Source organism: Hyperolius riggenbachi, chromosome 7 (genome assembly GCF_040937935.1).
Source record: "Hyperolius riggenbachi isolate aHypRig1 chromosome 7, aHypRig1.pri, whole genome shotgun sequence".
NCBI lineage: Eukaryota > Metazoa > Chordata > Amphibia > Anura > Hyperoliidae > Hyperolius > Hyperolius riggenbachi.
In genome coordinates this window covers 263,196,975-263,211,154 of record NC_090652.1, presented here as the reverse complement: position 1 = coordinate 263,211,154, position 14,180 = coordinate 263,196,975, and the positions used below count along the sequence as shown (strand labels likewise).

At 43.3% G+C, this 14,180-nt stretch overlaps 1 protein-coding gene across 6 annotated transcripts in view; it reads right to left on the bottom strand.

The window, feature by feature from the left end:
- The window catches only part of COBLL1 (cordon-bleu WH2 repeat protein like 1), a 194,583-nt gene that overhangs the window by 40,975 nt on the left and 139,428 nt on the right, over window positions 1-14,180 (bottom strand). For all 6 annotated transcript variants that reach the window (XM_068245619.1, XM_068245622.1, XM_068245620.1 and 3 more), the window contains 5 exons: window positions 12,848-13,055; window positions 9,805-10,033; window positions 7,672-7,710; window positions 4,824-4,912; window positions 1,317-1,559 (listed from right to left, as the gene is read on the bottom strand). In XM_068245619.1, the coding sequence (XP_068101720.1) occupies window positions 1,317-1,559; window positions 4,824-4,912; window positions 7,672-7,710; window positions 9,805-10,033; window positions 12,848-13,055 (808 nt within the window). The remainder of the gene's footprint in view (window positions 1-1,316; window positions 1,560-4,823; window positions 4,913-7,671; window positions 7,711-9,804; window positions 10,034-12,847; window positions 13,056-14,180) is intronic.

The following is a 14,180-nucleotide window of genomic DNA, read 5'->3' as shown; positions in this document are numbered from 1 at the left end:
TGTATCTATGAGTAAGATCAGAAATGTAGGTTGGACAGGTTTTGTGAACAGATTTGTAGGTCAGACACAACATCTTGAATCTGATTCTGGACTGGATAGGAAGCCAGTGGAGGGATTCACGGAGGAGAGCCACCCTAGTGGAGCGATGGGAGGAGTGGATAATTCTGGCTGCCGCATTCATGATGGACTGCAGTGGGGCTATTCGGGTCATAGGGAGACCAGACAAAAGGGCATTGCAGTAGTCGAGGCGGGAAATTATGAGGGCATGGATGAGGAGTTTGGTGGTGGCAGAGGTCAGGAAAGGGCGAATCTTACAGATGTTACGAAGGTGGAAGTTGCAATACATTCCACATTTTAAAAGACTGGCTGTGGTGGTTACGTTGTTTGGAAAATTGTGATCACTACACTGCATGCTTGTTGAAGGTCTGTGACTCCGACTCTATTAACCTCCTTAGTGGTATGCCTGAAACTGTGTTGGGCCTACCGCTCTGTGGCCCCAGGAGTCCCCCACAATACATTTTTTTAACCAAATGACTGTAAATGCTTTAGCTAGCACTAGGCTTGCTAGTACAAGTGTCGGGCACCCGCCGCTCCTCTGCGATCCCCAATTTTATACGTTACCCCCCCCCCTGGATCCAGCGATCGCGCAGCCTCCCTGCACAGCTCCGGTCTCTCAATGGGGAGGATCGGGTTTACGCGTGACGTCATGTGCGATCCTCCCCATAGTGAAGACCGGAGCTGTCCGGGGAGGCTGCGCCGATCGCTGGATTCAGGCTGGGTAATAATGTATAAACGGGGGAGTGGCGGGGATCGGGGGGTGCCGGGCATTTGTACTAGCTAGATGGTTTTTGGCCGCAGGATCTCTGTGGGGGACTGGCGGGCAAAAAATTGCAAAACCTACTGAGCGGTGTAACGCTCAGGAGGTTAAAGCTAATGCTGGAAACCCATGATCCAATTTCCTGTCCAGTCGTTAATCTGACAAAAAGTTGCATCGTGTGTACATGTCCAATCTGCTCCCGATCGATAAATGGATCAATTTTCCAATGATAACTTTGCAAAATCGATCCCTTTATTGATCAGAAACAGATCAGACAGGTCGGAAATAATTGTCCCATTCCTGTCAATCAGACCAGAACTTGCAAGCCACCACTTCTCAAGTCTCAAAAAAGGCGCTTGCTGTTATTTTCAAATTAAAGTTAATAGCATTATAATAAACTGGGAGTAGGCGTCAGACTGGTAATGAATTTTCCCCATACAGAATTTGGCTGTAAGGATGAATCTGTGGTTAAATCGGAATAAAAAATAAAATCACCTACCCTCTCAGAGTCATCAACGCTGACCGATTTCACCAGACAAGATGACGTTCGGATCTGCCCGCGATGTATTTCGTTGGCAGTGTTATGGGAACTCCTCCCCATAGGCGGCAGAGGAGCTCTTCGCTTTTTTGGACCATCGGAAAGCATAGTGTTAGAGTCGTATGTCTTGGTGACAGTATTTGCTCTGACGACATTTTGTAGTCTTGGCTTGTTAAGTATAGGTGTGGCGGGGGCACTAGAGGTCTGGAGAGAAATTCAGATTACTTATGAGTAGTTATTTGATTAAAATACATTGCAACAATACATAAACTACTTATCAGCAGTTATTTACTGCTGTTTACAGTTAAACTGACACTGTAGAAGATCCACAATTCTGAATCCACTGCTGATCCCTAAAGCATAAGTGCTTACTATCTAAACTAGAGGTAAGCAGATTTTGTAAAGCTTTTTTTTTTAAACTAGCCTTAAAGAGGAACTCCACTGAAAATAATCTAATAAAAAAGTGCTTCATTTTGTACAATAATTATGTATAAATGATTTAGTCAGTGTTTGCCCATTGTAAAATCTTTTAAATCCCTGATTTACATTCCAAGATTTATTACATGGTGACATTTTTACTGTTGGCAGGTGATGTAGCTGCTGCATGCTTTTTTGGCAGTTGGAAACAGCTGTAAACAGCTATTTCCCACAATGCAGCAAGGTTCCCAGAAAGGAAACTGCCAGGAGTACGTACTCAAAAGTTTCTTGTGAGAGAGGTTTCACCACAATATCAGTCATACAGCGCCCTCTGATGGTCTGTTTGTGAAAAGGAATAGATTTCTCATGTAAAAGGGGGTATCAGCTACTGATTGGGATAAAGTTCAATTCTTGGTCGGAGTTTCTCTTTAAGGTGCATACACACGTCCAACTTTTTCAGACAACCCACAATTGGAAGAATGCTCTATTAACCTCCCTAGCGGTATGGACAGAAATGTCAGTTCAAAAAAAACATGCTGTGAACAGTGTAAACATGCATACACATCAATACTCTCCTGCACTGTATACTAGACCCTTGCTTGACACATTTTGGCAAGTTACAGAAAAAAAAAGTTTTAAAAATAAATTTTATCACTGTTTGCACAGAAATCCTGGGGAAATTGAACGCTGGGGAGGTTAATGGTAGAGTGGTGGAGTAGTGTTTGTGAAATACCGTCCTACACAATGTTAACCTGTTTCTAAGGCCTGTCCCTTTCTTAACCTTAAAGGAAACACGAGGTGAAAATAAATTGATGAGTTAATAAATTATATCTATCCTCCTGCTCCTAAAAATTGACTTTTATTAGATAGCTCACAGTTTTATTTTAGATTGAAATTTACTTTTAAGTTTTTACTGTCGTATTGTCTCTGATCAATGACACATTCATTGAAATATGCCAGAGCTAAAATCTATGAACTGTTGATGCTTTATATCTCTTTCCTGTTGTCAAAAGCAATTTTCTGCTAGGAAAGTGTTTTATGGATGTAATTCAGTAAGGGTTATGCTATAGTCTGACCCCATCCCAACCTGGATAGAAAGTTTCACTGTATGCCTGATTTTTTTTTTTTTTTTTTTAACTCTTTCAGGCAGAAATATAAAAACAAAGAACACAGCACAATTATTTGTGTGCTTGGCACTGTACACACACACCTGTCTCATCATGTCACCTCATGTTTCCTTTAAAGGATACCCGAAGTGACTTGTGACATGATGAGATAGACTTGTTTGTACAGTGCCTAGCACACAAATAACTATGTTCTGTTCCTTTTTTTTTCTCTGTCTGAAATAGTTAAATATCAGGTATGTAAGTGGCTGACTCAGTCCTGACTCAGACATGAAGTGACTACAGTGTGACACTAACTGATAAGAAATTCCCCTTTTTATCTCTTTCTTGCTCTCAGAATCCATTTTCTGCTAGGTGTTTTATAGTTGGAATTTCTTATCAGTGAGGGTCACACTGTAGTCACTACCTGTCAGGACTGAGTCAGCCACTTACATACCTGATATTTAACTCTTTCAGAAAGAAAAAGGAAAAAAGGAACACAGCATAGTTATTTGTGTGCTAGGCACTGTACATACACATGTCTATCTCATCATGTCACATGTCACTTAGGGTATCCTTTAACAATCAAATTAACCTTACCCTATACTCAAAATTTACTTCTATCCACCTGAGCCAAATTCAAATATCATTAGAAATCTTCATAGCTCCACCTACACATACACACACACACTAAGCACTGGCATTTGGCCTGAATTAATCCTTCTCCATCGAAACCTCCCAAGCTCTGCAACTTAACCCATTAGCAACTCCATTAGAGTTATCTCGTTTGAGAGAAGTGCTCTGCTTTTGGTCAGCAGAACTGTGTGTGCTGTAAATGCTTGGAATGCTTTGATCTCTCTCTTTCTACTAGCAGAAAATATAGAAACTGAAAGCAGAAGTCCTCTGTTATTGTCTCGCACTGCCCCCTAGTGACAAGTAGCTATAAATACACATTACAGCAGTAATAATTAGAAACAGGGAAATGTTACAAATAAAAAATATAAAAATGGGCTAAAATAAAGCACTTGCAAGCCTGTAAATAAATTGGCTGCTAAGGGATTAAACAATGTACAGTCTAATGCTTGTGCCCAAATAAACAGCACCATATTTCATGTTTCCCGTCTGCCTCACAGAACCTGGATGTGGCCTCTCCGCTGATGCAAAGGACAGCAGTGCTGTATGATGATTGGAGAATATAAAACAAGCAAATTGCAAGGTCTTGCGGTACAAAAAGTCTCAAAAATCTTTGACATAAATATAAGGTAATTCCATACAAAATCTTTGTAAGAGGCTCCTTATTTCAATAGAAAACATCCAAAAACAGGGATATAATAATCAAATAGCAGTATAGGCTTAAAGAGAACCCGAGGTGGGGCTCTCACAACAAAATCCCCATACAGAGGCTGGCTCTGCCTATCGAGCCCAGCCTCTGTTGCTAATCAGATCCCCCCTAAATCCCCCCTGCACTCAGCCAGACCCCATAAATCACAGCCGTGCTGTGCAGCTGTGTTTACCTTCCTAACGTCAGTCTCGGCGCTCCCCCCGCCTCCTGCAGAGCGTGGAGGGAAGGGACGTGGGCGAGGACCGGAGCGATACAGGAGGCGGGGGGAGCGCCGAGACTGACGTTAGGAAGCTAAACACAGCCGCTGCTGACACGCTGCATGTTTTATATGGTTCTTTCTACATATATAAGGAGTCTATTGTGGGTGAAGTGGATCGCCTCGAAAAGAACGTTAAGGTTTTTTTTTCTTTTTCCTGTAAAAAAGTACACACCCAAATATATTATTACTGATGATTGGAGAAGATAGGCTACTGTTACCCAGAAGCCTCTGCAGCTCTAAGGACAATAACTAAGGACGGCAAATTATAAGTTGTAGGTAATGTAGAAATAAACTGTTCTACTCTGTAGCAGAAAATCCCATAAAGAACACAGACATGGCAGTCTCACCTGATCTCGCTTTTTCTTAGTGCTTCTGCGGAAAAAGTTAAAGAACCGCTTTTCTTCGTTCTGCTTTATTTCCACATTCTGACACGTTTCTATAACAATATACACATTCATAAATCACTTCAGAATGGTCAAATTGTAAACACTAAAATACATACATCTGAGATGTAAATTTATCCCAGAGTAAAATAATCCATACATTACTTTTTTCCTATGTCACTGCCACAGAAGTCACACACATTGCTTTCGGCTTGCGTATCCGTCCGCGGTTGGCTTTTTTTATCCGCGTTTTCCAGCAATTTTCTGCGCGTTCGCTTGCTGTTGTGGGCGTTTTTGTAAGCGCTTTTGCAGAGCGCTTCCTTCTTTTGATCCAGAAAAAATAAATACTATGTATTTTTTTTTTAAATCGCTCACGCAATCACTTGCCAAAGCGATTTTGTGAGCGTTTTGCATTTTTCCTATACCTTCCATTGAGTCAAATCGCCTCAAAAATGGCCCAAGCACCGATTTTCAAAGCAGATCGCAAACAAACCGCTCTGATATGAACTCTCTCATAGAGAATCATTGCACAACCGCTTTCAGGGTGATTTTGAAAATCGCCTGCGCTTAAAATTTAAAAAAAAAAACGCTATAATGTGAACAAGGCCTTACTGAGTGGCAGTTGCTAAATCAAACTGCCAGAATGGGGTGTAAATAAATAGGGAAGCCAGTCTGCATTTTTTGTGCAGAGCCTTTCCAGGAAGAGCTTTTGTAAACAATAAAAGAAATGCTGAGACTGCCCCATGAGTAGATGGACTAGATTTAAATCTGTCAGATTTTTACTACCTACATAAGACATAAGTAATTTACAGTGTATTTCACTCTGGAAGAAATGTATGTCTTATGTGTAAGTGTTTACATGCAATTCAAATGTTATTTTTTGTGATAGTGGTACTTTAAAGGACAGCTGTAACAAGAGGGATATGGAGGCTGCCATATTTATTTCTTTTACAACAATGGCCTCAATTCACAGAGCTTTATCAAACACTTTATCAAACGTGTGATAATTTACCTCATGGGTAAAATCTAATTTTGAATTCACTAAGGTGTTATACATTTATTGATCATTTCATCGATAAAACATTTGATAAATCTATAACACCTTAGTGAATTCAAAATTAGATTTTACCCATGAGGTAAATTATCAAACGTTTGATAAAGCTTAGTGAATTGAGGCCATTACCAGTTACTTGATTATCCTGCTGATCCTCAAATACTTTTAGCCATAGACCCTGAAAAAGCATGCAGCAGATCAGGTGTATCGAACAGATCTGACAAGATTAGCGTATGGTGTTATTCAAACGCTACTGCAGCCAAATAGATCAGCAGGGCTGCCAGGAAACTGGTATTGTTTAAAAGTAAATAAATATGAAAGCCTCCATATTCTTCTCACTACAGTTTTTTCAGTTAAAAAACAAGGATTTTGATTGGTTGCATGGGGCAATAGTTCCAGTTCTCTGCTCACCAGTCTTTATACATTAGCCCCACGGTGTCTTACAGTACATAGTATGGGCCTATAGGCACATTCCTCATAGTATTGTAGTGAGAGATAGGCTCATGTAACAGTAATGCATACTTTGGAGATTCCATCCATTTTTCCCATACATTGGTCTACAGCCACATTCCTTCCAGACTGCAATTGTATTTATTGCAGTGTCTGACATAAGAACTGTTCAATGTCTGAAACTAATCAACAAGCTTAAAATACGCTCTGAACAATGTGGAAAATGATGGGAGGAGGCGGGAGACACTCAGGCCTGATACATTCCTACAGGGCAATATAACTATTTTTGATACTTTATATCCCTGGGGCCCAACATCCAACCCCAGGGCCTCATACAGCCCTTCAGCACTTGCTATGCAATACTCGAGAGGCTTGCTCTATAATCCATAAGTCATGTGACAAACCTCATCATAGCACCATGACTGGGGCATGCAGCTCTAACCTACAATCTTACATACAGCTTTTACAGTACAATCTTGCTACAGTAAACTGTGATTTACTGTACAGTAGACTAAAATACCATGTCCTGGCCAAGCACCATTATAAGTACGGTATATGGGAGTAATGCCTGGTATAGTAAACCTGCCTAAAATGAAACTTCTGTTATAGTTCCCATAACTTGTTTCTTGGCCCCTGCAGTATTCTGTATCCAGCTATAGTTAAAAGGGGACAGGAGCATTCATGCTTCCTGTGTAAGCTGCTGCCCGATTACTGAGGGAACTGCCTGTTATCTGTGACTTGCTAGTGCATGGCTGCAATGCTACAGTATCATCCAGGCTGCACAGAAATGTGGACAGAGGAGCACACTATCAGTACTGTACCTGCATTAAAGTGGTCTGAAACTGACATAACATTCAATAAAAATGTGTCTTCCTACTTTTTATTACCCATACTGTTGTTATCATATTTGCTTTTGTGCATAAGCAACATTGTCTATTTACAAATTACAAGTTTCCAAAGTGTAGTTTATCGTTCCTTAAAAGCTGTCATTGCATTTTATTCAAACTGCTTTTTATTATATATTAACATCTTCTAATTAACATCTGATTAGAGATCTGTGGGCTGCCCAGGCCAATTGCTTACAAAAAAAAGGTGCCAAGGTTCTGATGAGTGATGCAAGGCCAGTGCTAAACTAGTCAGCACTAGAAGTTCTATGTTAAAGTTTACATGGGCTGTGAGTGCTGCAGCCTCCCAGGGCAAACAGTCAGCTAATTGAAGGTGAATGCAATGCAGATTCTAATTGCTTGCACTTTTCTCTCTGCAAATGTTAATGTCATGCTTTTCATGGAAATAGATTGGAATACTTACCTTGCAATGGTGGCATACGTATTTCTGTGGGAGATGTAGCTAAAATAAAACAGATCATAATCACATATCTATTCCTGCTTAAAAGGCAGATGTATACACATAAGGATTAAAATGGCCACAAACGATACCATGTTTCATTATATTCAATTTTAGTTAAAACATATTATATGTTATTATTTTTGAAGATATTTTGAACACACACAATTTTAAGGACTTTTAGGGCCTGTTCAGACTATGCGCGTTCCTAGCCGTTTTCAGGGAACGCGTACAGGTACCAAAACCGCATAGAAACGGCTCCTAATGCTTTTGAATGGGCTAGTTCACATGTATGCGTATAAGACGCATACGTTTCTTATCCGCATTGCTGCATGCAGTTCTGTGCGTCACGCATAGAAACGGACGCAATGAAAGTCTATGGACGCGTATCAAAAACACGTACCATAATTCTTTTTTTTCCCCTGGGTCACGTGTGTGTGCAAAACGCAATAGAAAACGCATTTGAACGCAAGAAAAACGCATGCGTTTTTCAACTTGCGGTTCTTTGATATTATACGCGTTCTTCATACGCTGACAGTCTGAACAGGCCCTAAGGGCACAGAAGCTCTTTTGGATCCTTACTGCTTTTTTGTGTTGCCGTCTGAGAATTTCCATCACAGACAGGAAGTGGGGAAACCACAGACAGGAAGTGGGGGAAGACTGACAGAAATTGAAGATGGTCAATGAGATGCTAAAAATTCAGTGGATGCCAGTTTTATGAAAATTAACATGGCTTGGAAACACACCAATCAAATGTACACAGCTGCATAAACTCACATAAAATCAGCATTGTTTACAATACCTATCTGGTTATTATTGCTGCCCCCATTTCCTATGCTTGGGGCTACTGGTTTTATTTTTATTTTAAATAAAGTTATAAACAACCATCGAGGTCCCAAAAACAGGAAGTACAGTTGGTGGAAACACAAATGGCCCCAAAAAAAAAGTAAATAAAGAAATAATTTGGGCATATGAAAAACTAAAATAAATCTAAGTGTGGTGCGTGGATTGATACAATAGAATCATTAAAAAATTAAGAAAGAGGGCCAGTGCCCACCAAAAAGCGCTAGTGTAAAAGCAAACGCTTACCGCTTTTTGAAGTGATTTTTTAAGGCGATTCTAGGCATGTGCCTAGCGATCTAAGCATGCCTACCGATCTTTGGAACGTTTTGGTGTAGAGTTTTTTATATTTTGTTACAGTAGAGCTGCTGAACAGCTACTGTACCAAAAACCGCTCTGATCTAGCGCTTTTCACAGCAATTTTCCACTTTCCTATACTTAACATTGAGGCTGAATCGCCTCAGAAATCAGTAAAAATGCTGCAGGACCCGCGTTTGGGAAAAAAGCACATCGCTTTGGTGTGCATCATCCCATTCAAATACATTAGCCAAGTGCTTTTCAAAGCGCTAGTGTTTTTAAAAATGCTCAGAAAAGCTCTTGGTGTGCACCAGCCCAGAGTATTGATTGCCTTGCTAATTTTTAAAGAGAATCTGTAACGTCAAAACGTCCCCTGGGGGGTACTCAACTCGGGTGGGGGAAGCCTCAGGATCCTAATGAGGCTTCCCACGCCGTCCTCCGTCCCTCAGGGGTCTCGCTGCGGCCCTCCGTACAAGATGACGTCATTTACCTTCCCGGCTCCTGCGCAGGCGCTCTGACGGCTGTCGGCTCCGAAGTAGGCGGAAATACCCGATCGCCGTCGGGTCTGCTCTACTGCGCAGGTACAAGTTTCCGGCGCCTGCGCAGTGGAGCGGACCCGACTGAGATCGGGTATTTCCGTCTACTTCAGAGCCGAAAGCAGCCACAGCGCCCCCGCTGGAGCCAGCAAAGGTAAATATTGAATTGACAGTCGGGTCTGTCGCCGGCTGTTCGGAGGGCTGCAGTGAGACCCCCGTGGGACAGAGGATGGCGTGGAAAGCCTCATTAGGATCCCGAGGCTTCCCCCACCCGAGGTGAGTACCCCCCAGGGGATGTTTTTGATGTTACAGAGTCTCTTTAAAAGACTACATGTGTGATGACATCTTTACACAGATGAGCTAAGCTTTTTTTCCAGAATGGGCTGTGTGTGCAGCTGTTTCCACTAAAGGAAGCACCTCTTACCTTTGCTCTGATCCTTGGCATAGAGTTCCCTTAAGCCGAGATCATTGAGAGACTTGTTGGTATCAAGGGGTCTCTGCGACTGGTAATCTTGTAGCAGGACTGTAGTCCGAGGATCAAATTCACATTTACTAGAGATAGATGGGATGAGATCCTGTAATGGAATAAAGGGACTGACTCTCATCACAGTCTTCTGGGTTCTCTTATAATTGATGACAACTCGAACGGTTTGCTAGAAGAAGAAGAAAAACAAAAACGATATTTACTGATGCCTACAAAAGACAACACAAAAGACAAAAGACAACAGCATGGCTGTTGAAAAAAATGTTAACTAAAACTGTTTTTGGAATTTTGCCTCTACCTGCCATGGACATCTAAAGATGTTTTTCCGCAAAATGTATTTTGCCTGCTGCAAACGTCTTAAAGTGACACTTAAAGAGGAACTTCAGTGAAAATAATGTAATAAAAAAGTGCTTCATTTTTACAATAATTATATATAAATGATTTAGTCAGCGTTTGCTCATTGTAAAATCCTTCCTCTCCCTGATTTACATTCTGACATTTATTACATGGTGACATTTTTACTGCTGGCATGTGATGTCTCTGGAAGGAGATGCTGCTTGCTTTTTTGGCAGGTGGAAACAGCTGTTATTTCCCACAATGCAACAAGGGTCTCACAGTGTGATGTCAGCACCATGGTCCTGACATCACACTGTGGGAGGGGTTTCACAACAATATCAGCCACACAGAGCCCCCTGATGATCTGAAAAAGGTTTCTCATGTGAAAGGGGGTATCAGCTATTGATTGGGATGAAGTTCAATTCTTGGTTACGGTTTCTCTTAACCTCCCTGGCGGTAAGCCCGTGCTAAGCACGGGCTATGCCGCGCAGGGGGATTTCTCAGGCCCTGCTGGGCCGATTTGGACACTTTTTTCTTTGCAACACGCAGCTAGCACTTTGCTAGCTGCGTGTGCACTCTGATCGCCGCCGCTCTGCGCCGATTAGGTGCCTCCGCTCGCCGCGCCGCCCCCCCCCCCCAGACCCCGTGCGCTGCCTGGCCAATCAGTGCCAGGCAGCGCTAAGGGGTAGGCCGGGACTCCCGATGACGTCACGACGTCGGTGACGTCATGCCGCCCGTCGCCATGGCGACGGGGGAAGCCCTCCAGGAGATCCCGTTCTTTGAACGATCGGAGGGGCTGGGGGGATGCCGCTGAGCTGCGGCTATCATGTAGCGAGACTTTGTCTCGCTACATGAAAAGAAAAAAAAAAAATTCAAAAATTCCAACTACAAAACACTTTCCTAGCAGAAAATGGCTTCTGAGAGCAAAAAAAAAAGGGATAAAAAGAGGAATTTCTTATCAGTGAGGGTCACACTGTAGTCACTTCCTGTCTGAGTCAGGACTGAGTCAGCCACTAACATCCCTGATATTTAACTCTTTCAGACAGAGAAGGAAAAAAAGGAACACAGCATAGTTATTTGTGTGCTAGGCACTGTACATACACATGTCTATCTCACCATGTCACTTTGGGTATCCTTTAAAGTGAACTCAACCGGCCCGCTGCAGCTGCCCTTGCCATCCTGGAAAAAATCCTCCTGCAGCTGCCCTGTGTCCCCACCATGGCTGAGTTTCGATTTTGGTGATGGAGCCAGTGGCTGGCCACTGTGCCTACACAGCCCTGGCTACGCGCGTCCTCGATCACACTCCCACCGGCAGGAGTGTCCTGCGCATGACAGTTTATAAAGTGTGAGGTATGTTTGATAGAGGTGCCTAAGAGCTGACAGTTTATGGCGGGCTGCTGTAGGGGTTTTTAGGCAGCATGAAGTACTTACGACCACTCCTTGCTATTTTGTGAGTACTCCATTTGTTTTCTGCATTACTTAAAGTACAACTGTAACGACAGGGATATGGAGGCTGGCATTTTTATTTCCTTTTAAATGATACCACTTGCCTGGCTGTCCTGCTTTGCTGTAGTAGTGTCTGAATCACACCAGAAACAAGCATGCAGCTAATCTTGTCACATCTGACAATGTCAGAAACAACTGATCTGCTGCATGCTTGTTCAGGGGCTTTGGCTAAAAGTATTAGAGGCAGTGGATCAGCAGGGCAGCCAGGCAACTTGTATTGCTTAAAGAGGGCCCGAGGTGGGTTCTAAGAATCCTAGCAGAAAGAGGCTGGGTCTGCGTATACTGCCCAGCCTCTGTTGCTATACAGCGTCCCTCCAGGGCCCTCCTGCACTCTGCTCTGCCCCCCACAAATCACACGCCGCTGTTTACCTCTGCCTATCAATCTCGCCACTCCCCCGCCTACTCTAAGGCGCCGCTTCCCACCCATGTCCCTTCCCTCCAATCAGCGGGGAGGTAAGGGACGCGGGCAGGGAGTGGCAACCTAGAGGAGGCAGGGGAGCGGCGAGATTGATAGGCAGAGGTAAACAGCCGGCTGGCGACAACTGCGTGTCGCCAGCACGGCGTGTGATTTATGCGGGGCAGAGCAGAGCCCAGGGGGGCCCTGGAGGGACGCTGTATAGCAACAGAGGCTGGGCAGTATACGCAGACCCAGCCTCTGTTTGCTATTAGGATTCTTAGAACCCAGCTCGGGTTCTCTTTAAGAGGAAATAAATATGGTAGCCTCCTTATCCCTCTCGTTACAGTTGTCCTTTAACATACTACAGCATAAGCAGCTCCCGGGTTCTCTCCCGTTTTGTATTTTATCTCCCTCTGAATGACCAGACCCCCATCAAAGGATTCTAATTGGTCAATCTCAGTGACTGCTCTAATTTTCTCTGCAACAGACTTCATACATTAGCCCCTAATACCTACTGAAGTAGACTAGAGTTCCATGCTGTGCACAAAGATGAAAAAAGAAAATCAGAACAGCAGGAAGCCACAGAAGTTTGCTTTTCCTGCAGCACGAGTATTCTGAGGCTTAGTAACCCAGGCAAACCGGCAAACCACATGACAGCAACACAAGGCTTCTCCTGCTATCATCAGACTATGGGAAGGAAAATAAACTCCCCAGCGAATATATTTAGACATTAAACAAACTCACCTCTGGCACGGTTGGGCCGGGCTTTTTATTCTTGTCATCCAGATTTTTAGACTTCAGGACGACACTTTCCACTTCCAGCATCCCGATGGGGGTGTTGGGTTTGAACTTCAGCTGACTTTTGTCTGCAGAGAGCAGTTCTATTGTGTAGGTGGAGGGGTTTAGATGGTACTGTCCACAGAGGAACACCAGCAGGTCCATCATGGGTTTGCTGTAAGAAAAGGAAAAGTCATGTGACATCATGGAAATGTGCTGCTGATTTTTATGATAATTAGAAATTTTCTGCAAACTTTGAAATCATTGGAGAGGGCAAAGAATAGCACGGTACAGCAAAGTCCCTATTATCTGGAACTCAGGCAATCGGAAGTCTCAACTAACCGTTATGCATGAAGGATAATGGAGACTTTGATTTGAGCTGATTTTGGGCAGTTTTGGAGCCTTTAAAATACTTACCAAGACTCCATCGATGTCTAGCAGCTTTCCTCTGGCTTCTGGCGTCCGTGCATGCAAGTCGGCATGTCACATGACCCGATGCAGGTCAGGTGACAGCCGCTAGGAGCAAGTGGAAGACTGGTAGACATCGCTGAAGGCCTGGTAAGTATTTAAAGCAGGGTGTTTGTGGTTTCTCAGCCGGTTGCTCAAGCAATTGGCAAGCACATGTATCTGGCATCCGGTGATCCCCGATGGTTTTGGTTACTAGGGGACTCTACTGTAGTAGTTTCCAGGGGGAAAACAAAAAACTGGTGGTTATGTGGCCACTGGAGGATAAAGTCTAGTTTAGCTACTTACAATGAATTTTGAACAACTCTAGGTACCCAATAATTGCTCTGACTCTCCAGCCCTGCCAGTACCACTGTTTTGTGTTATTCTGAGAAGACATATATTTGTATTTGGCTGACACAGAGCTGTACCAGTTAAGGGCCCGTTTCCACTAGCGCGAATTCGCATAGGCAATACAAGTGGATGGGACTGTTTCCACTTGTCAGTTTTCATTTGCGTTTTTATGTGCAGGATTTTTCTGCACGGTAGACCCTGCAGAATTCGCCTGCGTGTGGAATGCAGGCGAATCGCAGGCAATGTATTTAATAGGGAAATCGCATGCGTTTTTTGCATGCGTTTTTTCCCGCGATTTCGCGTGCGATTTCGCATTGAAAGTAATGTAAATTGACACAGGCAGTGACATGGTTAAAATCGCATATACCCTGCCTATGCGAAATCGCATGCGAAATCGCGGCAAAAAACGCATGCGGAATCGCATCCGCATGCGATTTTGTCAGCGGTGATATGCGGCGATTCCGCACCGCACAAGTGGAAACGGGCCCTTAGACTCTGCTGT